Source organism: Juglans regia, chromosome 12 (assembly GCF_001411555.2).
Source record: "Juglans regia cultivar Chandler chromosome 12, Walnut 2.0, whole genome shotgun sequence".
In the NCBI taxonomy this organism is placed as follows: Eukaryota; Viridiplantae; Streptophyta; class Magnoliopsida; order Fagales; family Juglandaceae; genus Juglans; species Juglans regia.
The window spans coordinates 22001130-22015898 of record NC_049912.1 but is presented as its reverse complement, the minus strand read 5'-3'; the positions used below and the strand labels follow the sequence as shown (position 1 = coordinate 22015898).

The 14769-nt window shown below is 35.6% G+C and overlaps 2 protein-coding genes across 2 annotated transcripts; one reads left to right on the top strand and one right to left on the bottom strand.

The window, feature by feature from the left end:
• Positions 1-703: 703 nt before the first annotated feature.
• Positions 704-5477, top strand: LOC109005873 (peroxisomal adenine nucleotide carrier 1-like). Its single transcript, XM_018984953.2, has 5 exons — positions 704-1069; positions 3573-3804; positions 4215-4361; positions 4654-4814; positions 5017-5477. Exons 1-5 carry the CDS (start codon positions 927-929, stop codon positions 5294-5296), a joined length of 963 nt encoding a protein of 320 aa, XP_018840498.1. The 5' UTR covers positions 704-926; the 3' UTR covers positions 5297-5477.
• Positions 5478-5705: 228 nt separating this feature from the next.
• On the bottom strand, positions 5706-8983 carry LOC109005874 (uncharacterized GPI-anchored protein At3g06035-like). The gene is made up of 2 exons (XM_018984954.2): positions 8669-8983; positions 5706-6494 (listed from the first exon to the last, which is right to left on the bottom strand). The coding sequence occupies exons 1-2, from the start codon at positions 8757-8759 to the stop codon at positions 5989-5991; spliced, it is 597 nt and encodes a 198-aa protein (XP_018840499.1). The 5' UTR covers positions 8760-8983; the 3' UTR covers positions 5706-5988.
• Positions 8984-14769: the final 5786 nt, after the last annotated feature.

The following is a 14769-nucleotide window of genomic DNA, read 5'->3' as shown; positions in this document are numbered from 1 at the left end:
GCGTACACAGAACATTTTTGCTTCAAAATAGTCTTGTTCCATCTAATTCTATGAAAATTGAAAGGAATAGGATTATAATTTTTAATAATTTAAAAGTAATAGACGAAATTAATAAATTTGGAGTCATTTCTATTATATGATAAATTGACAGAGGCTTTTGTGCATTTATCTTTATATTTTTTCACTAGACTATTTTCTTTTAAAAAGACCAAGTATACACTCACTTATAGGTAAAATGATAAATTTATAACTATTCTATGAATATTTTACAACTTTGTTTAAAATAAAGGTTAGTTATATAAAATTGAAATTATTTTTAATAAAATACTATTACCATATTAATTAATTTAAAATAAAATGTAAAAGAATTATAAATATATAATTATCGTTACAAACTTGCTAAGGTTAATTGAATTAATAGATAGGTTTAAAATCTAACTTAGATTTCTTCTTGTCACAAGAGAATATATACATGTATTATAGTCATAAAAAAAATTATAAAATTAAATTTATAAATTAAAATAATTTTATATAATATGTTAAATCTATTTTAAAATAAAAATAATTTTATATAATATGTTAAATCTATTTTAAAATAAAAATAATTTTATAAACTAACGTTTGCATTTTTCGTACGCTATTAAAATCGTTTATACATGACATGGACTGGAGTATCAGCTGTTAAAAGCCGTTAAAACGATCGGGAAGAGAGGAAGTGCCATCCCGTTTAAAGTTTCCGATTCCCAAAGAGATACGCAACAGTGAATCCAACCAATTTCGTATGCGGCTGCGTCAGTTGCTCCTTCTTCTTCTGCTCTGCAGATTACAATTATTATAGCATGCCCAGCTCTCAACTTCATTGATCCGTCCGCCTCCTCGATCTCCTAGCTTCGTTTTTCTTTCCTCTGATTATCTGTGCCTTAAAGATGGGCTTTGATCTGGAGTCTTTGTCGGAGGCCACATCGGGGGCCATTGGAGCTCTGGTTAGCACCACCGTCTTGTACCCTCTCGATACCTGTAAGACGAAGTATCAAGCCGAAGTTCGAACTCACCATCAGCAGAAGTACAGGTCGATTCTTTTCCCTTTTCTGTTTTCCTTTTGTCCTCTGGGTCATCTAGGTATATGTTTATTTGTTTCATATTTGGTTTTGCTTATTTTCATGTTTTCGTTTTATGTGATTAGTTTCCTTGCACCTGTTTGCGGAATTTTCTTTCTTTCTTTTTTCCCCCTGTACTAGGCCTCTTTGCTTAATTATTTTTCACTTATCTGTGATTGATTTCCCAGCAGTTCAGGACTTTGTTCCTCAAATATCTACTGGGCATGTGATGGCAATTCATACTCATTAGATATTTTTGAAACTATGGTCTGTGGGGGGATGGAGGTTAAACTGACTTAAATCTTGATAAGATTAATATAGGGATGACACGGTGCAGAGTGACAATGATCCAAGGGAAGTGGTAAAATCTGTTGTGTTACTATGATCAATATGCTTCTTAGCATCGGTTCCTACTTTTAGTAGTTTTTGTGGTGGTATTTTTGTTGATTCATGCTGATTATTATGCTATAAATGTGAACGGTTGAGCATTTGTTTGTTTGTTATTGTTGGAATTGTTTGCATAATCCCTTCTTCTTTTCAGAGAGTGAGAAAGAGTGTGAGGGAGGGTTCCCTGGGGCGAAGAAGTCCACAGCATTGCCAGTTTCTTAGTTGGAGTTAAACATAGGGGAAAAGAAACTGAACGATTTCAAGTTGGGTTGGTTTGTCAAAGACGCGTGTAATTCATTAAAAGAACCTTAAAGCACATTAGCATACCCTGGAAGCAAAAATATTTGCTGCATTGTTGTTACTTGTATACATTAATATAGAGAATCTAAATTTGAGCGAACCGATCTGCAGGGGCTTATAGTTTAATTGGTTGAAACCTACAGCTCATAACGGTCATATTGTAGGTTAAAGCACAGCCTACCACCCCCTTCTCTTCACCTGATACAAGGCGGTCGAAGTCCCCGCCACCCTACAGATCTCAATCTAGTCGTATGTAATTCAAATGAGAGTATGTTTGTCTCATTTATAATAACTGTGGGGACAATGGTCATCCAAATAAAAGATACTAAGGGGTAATTATAATGTTAGGCCACGATGACTGCGTAGGCCCAATCCAAAGTACAAAAGAAGGAGCTGATGTGGTTGCTATCACATGCAAGAATTTGAGTTTGAAGTTTGAACACGGAAGGCACGCATGGTGAAGAAATTGCAATAGGAAGGCAGTTACCGAAAGGGAAGGGGAGCTCTAAGTGATTGAAGCTGCACGATAGCGATCTCCATCCAGAATTAGTTCAATGTGGAGCAGTTTAGCAGTGGTGGGACACGTAAATATTGTTATCTTATCATGTAACATGTCTTATGTTTGGTAAATGCGTCGATCTGTAGGAGTACAGATGCAAAATGTTGTTAATTGGCATTCTGTAAATGGAGGCGGCTTTTAATTTATTAGGGAGGAAGAGTTTTTATTTGTACTGAGGTTTGACTTCCCCAAAAAGTAGTAGTTCAGTGAAATCCATTTCCTTGTTAGTAATCTTTGATTGGGACCTATAATTGGTATCAGAACAAGGATCACATTACGAGTTCAATTTACAGAGGGGGCGACTTATGGCTAAATTAAAATTTCTTGATACTATGTATAAACATGGTATTAAGTTATTGAATACTGATAGATGAGTGAAGCCGTTAAAAGAAAAATGGTTACTTGTAATATCTCCTACGAGTGACAAGGGTAGGCAGTGTATGTGATCTCATATCGATTGAAAATGAGAAGTACTTACCCTTCATAATGGTTCCAATGAAACTTTAATTGTATTATTAATTAGTCCTTTTGGAGTATAGATCCAAATTATTTGGACTTTCTTTGGGGCGTTACAAATGGTATTAGAGTTTATCTCAACCAAAAATGTTTCTGTGGGACTTGAGTTGTGTCACCTACAACGAACTTGCTCGACGAGGACATCTAGAGTTTAAAGGGGGGAGATTGTGATACCACATATGCATGATAAAGGTAGATGGTGTATTGGATTTTATATTACTTGAGAATGAGAAGTTATTACCCTTTATAATGGTTCCAATAGGACTCCAAGTATATCATTGACTAGTTATTTTGGAGTATAGGTCTAGATAGCTTGGGCCTTCTTTGGGGCGTTACACTACCATTAGGTCAATGTCAATAGAATGGGCCGTTGTGGATATCGGATTTAAAAGTGTGGTAGAATGTTATAATCACAAGAGTTAAAGACTTAAACCAAATTAGTATTCAATAGTTTTAGGGATTTTAGATTAATGGTTCGGCCTTTAATAAAAAAGAAACAAAGAATCAGATTGAACTTGTCATCTTAAACAATAGAAAAGAGGCATAGTTGACTTTTGCAATGAGTTTGTGCATCCATTGTCTCATCATATATGAACTTCTGTCTTCTCAGTTTAAACTTTTCAACAGTGTATTCAGTAGCAGTATTCAATGGCTAATCCATATAGCCCATACGTCAAATAAAAGTATTCATGTAAATGCTCTGGCGTGTGCAGGAATATTTCTGATGTTTTATGGGAAGCAATTTCTACCCGACGGGTGCTTTCATTATACCAGGGCCTTGGGACAAAGAACCTGCAGTCCTTTGTTTCACAGTTCGTTTACTTCTATGGATACAGCTTCTTCAAAAGGTTGTACTTGGAGAAAAGTGGAAACAAAACCATCGGAACAAGAGCAAACTTGATTATTGCTGCTGCTGCTGGGGCTTGTACGGTAATAGTGTCACAGGTGAATTACATATTGACCCCTTTTCTTTTCATAAGAAAACATCTTTAGTTGTATTTTCTGATTAAGTTTCCTGTTGAGGGGGGGTTCTTATAAGTTAACTGGTGCTTGAACTTTGTTCACTGAGCTCTCAAAGTGAGTCAGATCAATGTCGCAGACATATGCCATGCATGTTGGGCGGCTATATTGACATGGGGCCGTCAAACACTACATGGAAAGAAGAAGATTTCTTTTGTGATTTTCCCTAAAATTGGGTGACTGAATATACTATGAAGGGGAGTAATTGCAAGTCTGTGATCCTCACCTATTAAAAGATTTGATAAAAATACAAAGCTATTAATGACAAAATACATCTTTGCTGTAGTTCCAATCCTCAATGGTTAGATGTTCTAATCTCTGGTTTTACCTTACAGCCCTTGGATACAGCATCCTCGAGGATGCAGACAAGTGAGTTTGGAAAAGCCAAAGGACTTTGGAAGACTCTTTCAGAGACCACTTGGAGCGAGGCATTTGATGGTCTTGGCATATCTCTTCTTTTGACATCAAACCCGTCTATCCAAGTAATTGAGTGTGCAGTCCAGTATAAAGGTCGGATGCATGGCTCTCGTGTGAATTATGGTTATGGCTTTCGTGAATTATGGTTGGTTTCACTGTCTCGTGTGAATTATTGGTTATGACAAGTATAATATTTGTTTCTTTCTGAGAGTTTTGATGGGGATAGACCGATGACCGTGACACCTATTCCTAGCCATATGATTTAAGTTTTGATGTGATCTTGAGTACTAGGAATATTTTATTTGAGTCTCAAGATATGACAAATTAAGCTGAAACTAGAACATGTTTGTTGTACAGTACACCGTATTTGACCAGCTGAAACAGAGGCTGCTAATGGGGAAGCCGAGCCCTAAAACAGGAACAGAGTCATCCCCAGAAGCTCTTTCTGCCTTTTCTGCTTTTGTGCTGGGTGCAGTTTCAAAGTGTGTCGCTACCTGCTTGACTTACCCGGCTATCAGGTGGATGATCAATTCGCTCATTGTTTCTTGACAGTTTGTACACCTCATGCTGATCATTTTTATTTTTTAACAAAAGTTTCACTTAACAAACTCAACATTTCATAAATTTTTACAAGAAGAAACGGCAGATCTGACAAGAATATGCATTACACTTATGTGCACCTCTTCACTACTTCATTAAAACCTTTTTAACTGCCAACAGGTGTAAGGTCATGATTCAGGCTGCAGAGTCAGATGAAGATGAAAACCAAGAAGCTGACCAAAAAACCCAGAAGACAGTTTCAGGTGCACTCTATGCCATTTGGAAAAGAGAAGGCATACTGGGTTTCTTCAAAGGATTAAATGCCCAAATACTTAAGACTGTGCTAAGCTCGGCGTTGCTTTTGATGATAAAGGAGAAGATCACAAAGACAACATGGGTCCTAATGTTTGCACTTAGAAGGTATCTGTTTGTCACCCGCGCCAGACTAAATAACACTTAGATCAGTCACGAGAGTGAAACCTACAAGGCTATATGCATGGAAGCCTCATAAGTGAAGAGGATCCAGTGGATTTTTTAATGGTCCAATATAAATTTGTAGAACAGGGGGATTTTCTATCTCTCCTCTAACTATACCGTTCAATAATGTTATCATGTTTAAGGGCGTCTTAATCGAAGTACCATATTCATGTGGTTTTGTCTATTGGGATTGAGAAAATAACTAATTGACAGATTCAATTTGGGGGAAATAAATGAAGGAAAACTGGGAATGGGATTGTCAATAGTGAGAAATATAGTCCGTCATGAAGATAATTAAGTATTGGGTTCAACTCTGTGGCCAGTAAAGCATTAAGGAATTAGATCAGTAGAAGCCAAGAAAAAATAAGCTTAACTCAAAAGTTCTCAAAAAATGGATCAAAAGCCATAACGCCAAATTCCATTGATAAATGAATAAGTTGTAGATTCTCCAAGTCTCATCTCATAAAACCGAGAAGTGCATGACTCAACAACAACCACGACAAATAACAAATCTGCTCCCTTCAAATAGTCCTGCCAAACATTCTACTATCTATCACAGGAAGGCAAGTCAACGAATGAAGGAATGGATTCATATTTTCCCCACCAAATAGGTTGTATTCAGTAACCCCCCATCCCATTTTCTCTATATTGGAAAAGTGAAAGACTCAGCGTAGTTTACAACAGCAAAATAGAACCCATCAGGAAAAACAGCAAGTGGTAGATCAAACCAATTCTGGAAACCAAACTGGCTGCACTAGTTGAAGGGGCAAAGCTTCCTGCGGATGTGCTTGTTGTCAGCACAACAACGATCCAATTACTTTTAGAGCCAATCCCGGCTCCTGTATACTTAGTGTCATTGAGATTCCCTGAGTACTGAGACTTAGTGAAGTTAGACAGGACAAGACTTGGCTCTAAGTTGGGTACGCAAGAAGGCATTATAGCCCCGTCCTGTGTGTTGGAGACATTCAAATGGCATTTGGCTAAAAGTACAGGGTAGTCAGAGAATTGAGGTTCAGTGCCTGGTACAGTGTTGGAGCCTGTGGTGTTTGTACAGGGTTGATTCCTGAATTGGTCAGCTATTTCTTCAGCAAGGCACTCTGCATTATCGTTAATGGATAGAACTGTCAGGTTCAAGGATGCTCGATAGCTGTTGATGCCTTGGAAAAGATTATCTTCCTCATCTGCAGGAAAATGGTGAGGATAGGAAGTTCAGTGTCCAGAGGGAGAGAGAGAGATAGAGAGATCCGTGATTATGACACTCTATGGCCAGTCAATTATGTATTTTTCAAGCAAAAGCGCTGTTAGAATTTACTGTCTTCATATCTATAACATTAGTTGCATTGAAAACTTCTCAACTGCAGTTCTCTGCTACTCATGCATTTCTTTTGGAGAAACAAATCTATTATAAATGTTTGGCATTTTTTTGGGGTGTGTAATGATGTGGCATACTGTGAACTGGAAGCAATGTAGAGTGATGACCAATATGCCTAAAGGAGGAGCTAAACCAAAACGATCATAGGTCTCTAAAGCACAATAATAATGAGAACGGCAAGCTTAAGTAAGCTCAGCTGGAAACCAATTTAACTTATTAACATTTTTTCCACAAGGCTGTGCTTCCATGAAAACGCACCTTTGCTGCAAGATCAAGCAACAGTTTTTTTTAATAAGTTGATCGAGCAGCACTTTGACCAACATAAGTTTTGATAGAATTTCAAGTCCTCCAACCAGGGCGTAATTGCATCTAAACCAATTATTTCCTGTGTCAGGCAAGAAGTGTACTAAACAGCCTATTCCATTTTGTCCTTTATAGAAGCAGTTTCACATTAGATTAGCACTGGAAATGTGTTTCCAGAGAGCAAGGAAACACATTTTGAATAAAGTATTTTGTAATCTTTGCATGGTAGAACTTTTTCCTTTTCCATACAGGTTGAGGTGGTGAAGTATGAAAAATCATATTCTATATATTTTGTTACAACTTGAAAATCCAAGATTTTTCAAAAAACACAAAACCATTTGAATTTTGCATTCCAATAGATTGTGATATGGCATATCTAAACGAGCAACTCAGACCCTATTTCTCACCCTGTTCTTAGGCTATTGAGAGATGTTACTTGGACTGGCAGCTTGCCTTTTGACTATTGGTACCAGTCCATTTCATTGTGGTAATTCACAAGTTACAATCGACATTATCACACCCAAGCAAGGGATGCACTATCATCATTCCCTCCCCACTTCCCCATCAAAATGGGGGGAAAAGGCAGAAGCATTGCTTTCGAAAACTGATAATTTAAATGGTAAGAGGGAAAATAGTTCTTTTACCTATAAAAAAAAAATGGTAAGAGGGAAAATAGTGCTATGGAGTAATCATACGACGAGATTCCAGTTATGAAAGAAAGTTGATGTCAATATCTCACAACACTGTGAATGGGGCATTTCCAGAATATAGGAAGCAAGTCCCATGCATTAATCCTGTGAGGCCTTCCATTGTCACAATCACATACGTTAAGTTTCTCCTTTTGCCTTCCTAGGGCCTTGGCATCTAATTTTATGATTTCAGCAATTCCAACGCTCTAAACTACCACTTTCCATTGAGTATAACGGCCAATGGATACTGTGAGGCAAGAAAGGAATAGGTAACATATAAAAAACAAACGTGATGACCTAAGATTTAATTCCACAAAGTACAGACTGACGATATATTTTCCAAAAAATAAAAATAAAGTGGAGATAACCCATATGTTAATTAATTTTTGAGATGCAGTTAATCGGATAACAATAGAAAAATCATCTGAAAAGGGTCAGAGTGTGCATTTTCCCGTGGTCTTAAAGGACACAATCCATCAGTAAATCAAATGTATCTCTAACATGACTAAAACAACATTAATCTACATCACCTCAGATCTCTGGCACAAGTGAGCATAAGCCTCCATGAACCGGTTCTACTATTGCATATAAATATCGAAGCATATAAGACATAGCTTTCACAAAAACAAACAAAAAAAACAAAAACAAAAACAAAAAAAAAACAAGCAAAGCGTACAAATTACCAACACCAATTTGCAAAAACCAAAATAACATAAAACCAGGATCTAAACCTAGATCAATCGGTAATAATCAGATCTCATGGGCATTGGGTTCTCAAGACAATGAAAGCTTTCATAACAAAATATTTAAAGCTCCTGAATCCCAAATCTCATATCATGGAACTGATTCAACATGACAACATGAGGGACCACAGTTTTAGTCAGTAGCCTCGAATGAGAAGATGTTATACAAATAATAAATGCATAATAGAACGAAACCCATCTATGGAAGTTTACAGAAACAGATTAATATTGATAAAAGTGGTGCTTACCATCACATTTGACAGGGTGATTCAGCAAGAGAATGGAGGAAAGAAGCAGAGGGAGGAATAGGAGGCAAAGACGTGAGGACGCCATTGGCATTGTGGCAGAAAGCGGGTGGTTGGAGAGGGTGGGGGGTTTCGATTTCGAACAAGTAGCAAAGCAAGCAGTAGAAAGTATAGTTTTTGTATAGTGTGATTTCCTTGCCGTTTCTTTAAGCAGAAGCTAGCTACGGACAGACGAGCAGTCGTCGATGCAGACGCACTAACTGAATGAGACGACGACGTGTTGGTGCACTCTCGAGAGTTGGAAGGTCACTTTTCAATATTTCCTCAACGACTCTATTTTAAGTTAATGACTACATTTTTAGGGCTAGTTTGGGTACCACTGTTATTTATTATTTTATTATTATTATTTAATATTATTTTATTATTTTATTATTATTATTAACAGAATATTTAAGATCACCTTATTATCCAAACGCAACCTTAATTATGGATTTGGCGAAAGGCCAAAGAATTAAGAATTTAGAAAAATGAAGTGAAAGATCAAAAGAATTAGGTTTCGTTTGGAAAGTAAATTCATCTAAACTCATTATTACAACTTTTTTAAATTCCAACGCAAAATATAATAAATAATTTAATTTTTTCAAATCCCAAAATAATAATAATAATAATAATAAATAATATTCTAACAATATTTTATCATCTCAATTCAGTTCAACATTCAAACACACCCTTAGCATTGTTCTTACGCGACTCGTTATGTGTCACACTTTTGTAACAATTCATGGGCCTTGAACTCGTGGGCCGTATTTTTGTCTCAAACGGTAAGGTAAAGCCCGAAGAAGGAAAACTGATGAAGAACGGAAGTAAGGAAGTAAGTGGGCTACAGCCCACGGGCTTGTGCTTCCAAGCAGTGTCGCTGGACTAGAGATGGAACCTAGTATAATTAATTAATGTAATGGGCTTAGGCCCTAGTAGCTTAAAGATGTAATTGACCTATTTAATTTCTTTTTTGTTGCTTTATGTTAGTTTGTTACACGAAGGCCCACGAGGCTAAGTAGATGGGGATATTCCGAAATTCTTGCTTAAAAAATTGTAGGGATTGTATTGTTCTTCTTCAACCAGAAAGTAATAGAAAATCCTCTTTCATCTTCTTTCTCATTTCTCCCTTCTTTTTTTTTTTTTTTTGTTGGAGGTTCTCACCCTTGAAGTGAGATTATCTTTTCATCCATTGGGAGTGTGTTACAAATTGGTATCAGAAAAACGTCGGTCTCTATGCTATCACCACTTTTGTAACAATTCATGGACCTTGAACTCGTCGGTCATATTTTGTTTCAAATGGGAGGGTAAAGCCCGAAGAAGGGAAACTGAGTTAAAGAATGGAAGTAAGGAAGGAAGTAGGCTATGCGCTTGTGCTTCTAATAGGGGTGTAAGACTATCAGTCTAGTCCGGAGAGTAGTTTTTTTGGATCGAGTCGAAACCGACCGAATGTATATATATATATTTAAATATTTTTATATATAATATATTATTTATATAGTAATTGTACAAGTTAATTATATAATTTTTATCTAAGAGATCACTATTGACTATATATATAATAAAATTATTTAATATTTATTAACCATATATAAAATGTTAAAGATATCACTTAATATTAATTTTACTAATTAAGTTATTTTTTTTGTATTAATTTTTCTATCAAAAAAGGAAAAGGAGGAAAAAAAAAATTTATGGACCAACCGGACTAATAGCTAACGATCTTGTTCGGCAAAAATGATGAATTAAAATTTTCTGTCTGTGACCTCTCCCGAACCGGATCGATTACGCCTATAGCTTCCAAGCAGGGCCACTGGACTGGAGGGGGAACCTAGTTTGTTAGACGAAGGCCCACTAGGCCGAGTAGATGTGGGTATTCCAAAATTATTGCTTAAAAACCTGCAAGGATTGTATCGTTCTTCTTCAACCAGAAAGTAATACAAAGTTCTTTTTCAGCTTCTTGATTTTTCTGTTTTTCTTGGAGGTTCTCGTCTCGAAGTGAGATTATCCTTTCATCCCTTGGGAGTGTTACAAATTAGTATCAAAGAGACATCTTGCTATCATGGAATAAATCCTTGTTTCCCTCGACAAAATCATAGAGTCAGTGGAGTGGACGAATACAAGAAAATCTCAAAACTCTCCATTTGCATGTAATTGATAGCAGGAAAGATTTTGAAGAAAAAAATTAATTATCTAGAGCATCAGCTTCGTGCGATGTGGGAAGATGAAGAATGAGCCAAGGATTATCCCGACGAGATTACTCTTCCTTCTGTTCCCATAAATCTCTTTTGAAATCAGAAATTATTTTCTGAAGTCTCAGATCGCCCTCTCTGACTTTCATTTCCTTCCTTTCTTTTCAAAAATTATTTTCTCTTTCCTTCCTTTCCTTAGGTCATCCCTAGCAATAACTACACACTGACCGTAAAAGGAGAAGGCCTAGCCACCAGTATCCCTCCTAAGCCTCATTCTCCTACTGTAGGCGGCGTTGCTCTTCTGTGCCCAGAACAACTGGCCACTGCAGATCTTCATGAATACCCTAACCGAGAAGACCATTACCCTTGAGGTTCAATCCTCCGACCAGAAGCACCTCATCTTCGTCGAAAGGAAGCTCGAGGAAGGCCAAACCCTAGCCGTGGTGCAGCAATACATGGTGGAGCCACTATTGGCTATGAATCAGCACCTCTAAAGTCTTTCCGAATTGCGTGAACCCAACGTGCAGTGACTTCTCTGACTCTTCGAGCTTGATTTTCTCTTTGAGATTACTGATGTATAGAGTCACATCCGTAGGAACCTCGGCCATCATCGATTTCAATCTCCAAGTTGGGTTCCATATGAGGTTGTGGTAGGTGAGCCAGTTGTAAAGAAAGGGTAGAACTGCTATTCCGGCCAGGACAGAAGATGTCACTGCTGCCATCATGAGGTTGTTGCCTAGGGCTGTTTGCGTCTGCATCAATGACGATAGCTTGCATGTGGCATGTAGTCCAATTGTGGATTACATGATGGAGGTACTTTATGCCTCTTCTATGATCATTAAATTTGATGCTGGTGTGACACCCATTGCTGGAGAAAATGACTATGGGCAGTGTGGGGAATAACTAGAGAGGAAGGAGGACACCGCATTCTAGAAGAGACAGGATTTATTGGTTAAAAGCCTTAGAGAACTCTAGAGAGGGTGTGAAGCTGACACTCGAACCAGCACCTGGTGGTGACCGAACCATACTTGAAGCCAATTTAGAGCTTCAGGGCACTCTCTCTGCTCAACTGAAGCTAGGTGGCTCTTCCTTTCTCGTATCTAAGCTCACTTATGGTAAAAGCACTTGGATATCTTGTTGCCTCAAGGACCTGTTATCTCCAAAAGACTTATGGAAGAGATGGCTCAAGTTGTACAAAGTCGTCCTTAGCTTTTGGTATTTTCTAATGCAATATATGAACACAAGCTTGTTGTTGCTTATGACTGCCAAATTGTTGAAGGCATTCTTAACCATCAACTGAAGCAGTTTGTGATAGATGGTAACAAGGTTGTACTGAGTATATATGTCTTCATCCTGTTGTCTCACAGTGTATTCATTTTGCTTGTGTTTTGTGGTTTTGGTGTTTAGGTATAGGAAAGCCTTTAGGTGTTTGGAGTGATGCTGGTAAGATTTATGGAATTCCCCTGGGGGAAAAATAATCGAGCAATCATTGGAAATGAGAGGATATGACCCTAGTTACTTGAATGGGTTTTTTGATCAGGTGTGGAGGGAGGGAATGGCGCCTAAGCTATTTGACGAAATGCCTAAAGGGACTTTTGCTAATTACTTCAGAAAGTACGGAGACATATTAGATTTTGTAATAGTGATCAATAGCCATTTGAGAAGGCCACAAGGGTTTGAATTTTTAACATTTGCTGACCCAACTGTTGTTGATAAGGTTTTGAAGGAAAACCATGTTGTAGTTAGTAGAATGAGTGAAGAAAAGGGAACATGCCCTAGGGAAAATATGGAAGTTAAGAAGGCATAAAAAACAATAAAGATTTTTGTTGGTGGAATACCAATATCTTTGACTGGTGATGAGTTGAATGCATACTTCTCTTCTTTTGGCTGTATTGTAGAGCACCAAATTATGCAGATCTATGTGGGAAAGAATTGCTTAAGCCTTGCGGTTTGCAAGTGTTTGATAAAATACTTAAGAGAGGGAACCAAGTCAAGATGATTATAAAATTGGATTTATTTTTAATTAAATTATATGATTATGTTGGTTGATTAAATTTATTTTCTTCCAGATTATGTAAGAAGGTCATTTTATAAGATTTTCAGTCCAGATTCAAAGAACAAAAGAAAAAAAAGAAAAAAAGAAAAGAATTGGATAGTAAAGTAGTGGTAAAGGAAATGTAAGGCTATCATTACCCGTTAAATAATAGTTGCCATAGCAATTTATTTTTTCAATGTTCAAATTGGGAAACAAAAGCATGCAAGTTTCACTTAATAATTTCATGTTCGCTATGTTTATGTTGCTTGTATTTTGCTTCCCTCTACGCAGGCTTGAAATATTCAAATCTACACATTTGGAGGATTCTAATGGAAGTTTGCGTGGGCAGACCTCCAGCAAAAAGAGAATGAGCTTGAATCTAGTGATGAGGAGTATGGGTATAAAAATAAACTGGAAAATCGGTCTGGAACCCATTTTGGTAATAGCCAAACCGGCCGGAACCGGTCCTGTTCCAATTTTAGGCTCTTTAGGATAGGACCGGACCGGTTCTATATAATATATTTTCTAAATTATTTTTTAATATTATATATAATATATAATATATTTTATATTATATATAATATTTATATATAATAATATAAATTATTTTAAAAATAAACTGAAATTGATAAATCACATAAATATATTTTTTTATCACTTAAAATCAGTTTAAAATTGAAAAACAAAATCCTAAATATCAAAAGATTTGAAATTATAGACCAAAGTTGTAAATAAGATCGCTAAAATATTATTTACCAAAAAAGAAAAAAAATCACTCAAATATTATTACCAAATTTTTATGACCTAATAAATTCTCAATATATTCTTTTTGATAAGTACATAATACATTAGTAATATTAATATACATTAGTATATAATTTATATTAACTATAATTTACATTTTATGGCCTAATACTAATAGTCTAATACTATATTACTATTAGTAATATACTTTAAGTTTATATATAAATTAATATATAAATCACCATACTAAATAATTACATATGAAATAATGATATAGTAATACTAATAATATCACTATAGTCTATCAATAATATAGTTATAATAAATTAAACTCACTATAACAAATATTAATATATAGTTATTATAATCACTATAACTAACACTGATATATATATATATATATTAATACTAATAATCTAATATAGACAATAGTTATACTTATACTAATAGTCTAATATAGGTATACTAAATCACTATAACTGATACTAATATATAAGCTATATACTATTATATATAGACTATAGTTATAGTTATACTAGTATAGTTATACTAAATCACTATAACTAATACTAATATATAGTTACACTAATAGCCTAATATTGATACTACTTTATAGTCTAGTATATTATATAACTATAACTAATACTAATATATAGCTATACTAATAGTCTAATATTAATACTATTATATTGTTTAATATATTATATAGCTATAACTAATACTAATATTTATTCTAATACTAATAGTCTAATATAGACTATAGTTATACACTTATACTAAATTACTAATATAGTTATAGACTTATATAAGAGTTTAGTCTAATTAGACTATCAATAATAATTTTGATATTATTACTAAACGGCACCGTTGCACCTCCAGTCTCCCAAACCCTAAGGACTGGAGATTGGAGGTCAGGATTTTGTGCATCTTTCTTTGAGGTTAGGATTGTTTAGACATATGCTCCTGGTTGTTAAAAGAAAGCAGACCAGAGAAACTATTTTACTTTGGGTTGTCAATTTCAAACACAACAAAGAAAGTCTAATACTTCCAAGTTGAGTGATACTCTTACGTCTGCAATGATATGGCTGGGTTGCAGA

Excerpts from the sequence above, each read along its gene's own strand:
- LOC109005873 (XM_018984953.2), top strand. The coding sequence starts at position 927 with ATGGGCTTTGATCTGGAGTCTTTGTCGGAGGCCACATCGGGGGCCATT. Across the intron at positions 3,805-4,214 it reads GTACGGTAATAGTGTCACAG|CCCTTGGATACAGCATCCTC; the intron begins GTGAATTACATA and ends TTTACCTTACAG. Across the intron at positions 4,815-5,016 it reads TTGACTTACCCGGCTATCAG|GTGTAAGGTCATGATTCAGG; the intron begins GTGGATGATCAA and ends AACTGCCAACAG.
- LOC109005874 (XM_018984954.2), bottom strand. The coding sequence starts at position 8,759 with ATGCCAATGGCGTCCTCACGTCTTTGCCTCCTATTCCTCCCTCTGCTT. Across the intron at positions 6,495-8,668 it reads TCACCCTGTCAAATGTGATG|ATGAGGAAGATAATCTTTTC; the intron begins GTAAGCACCACT and ends ATTTTCCTGCAG.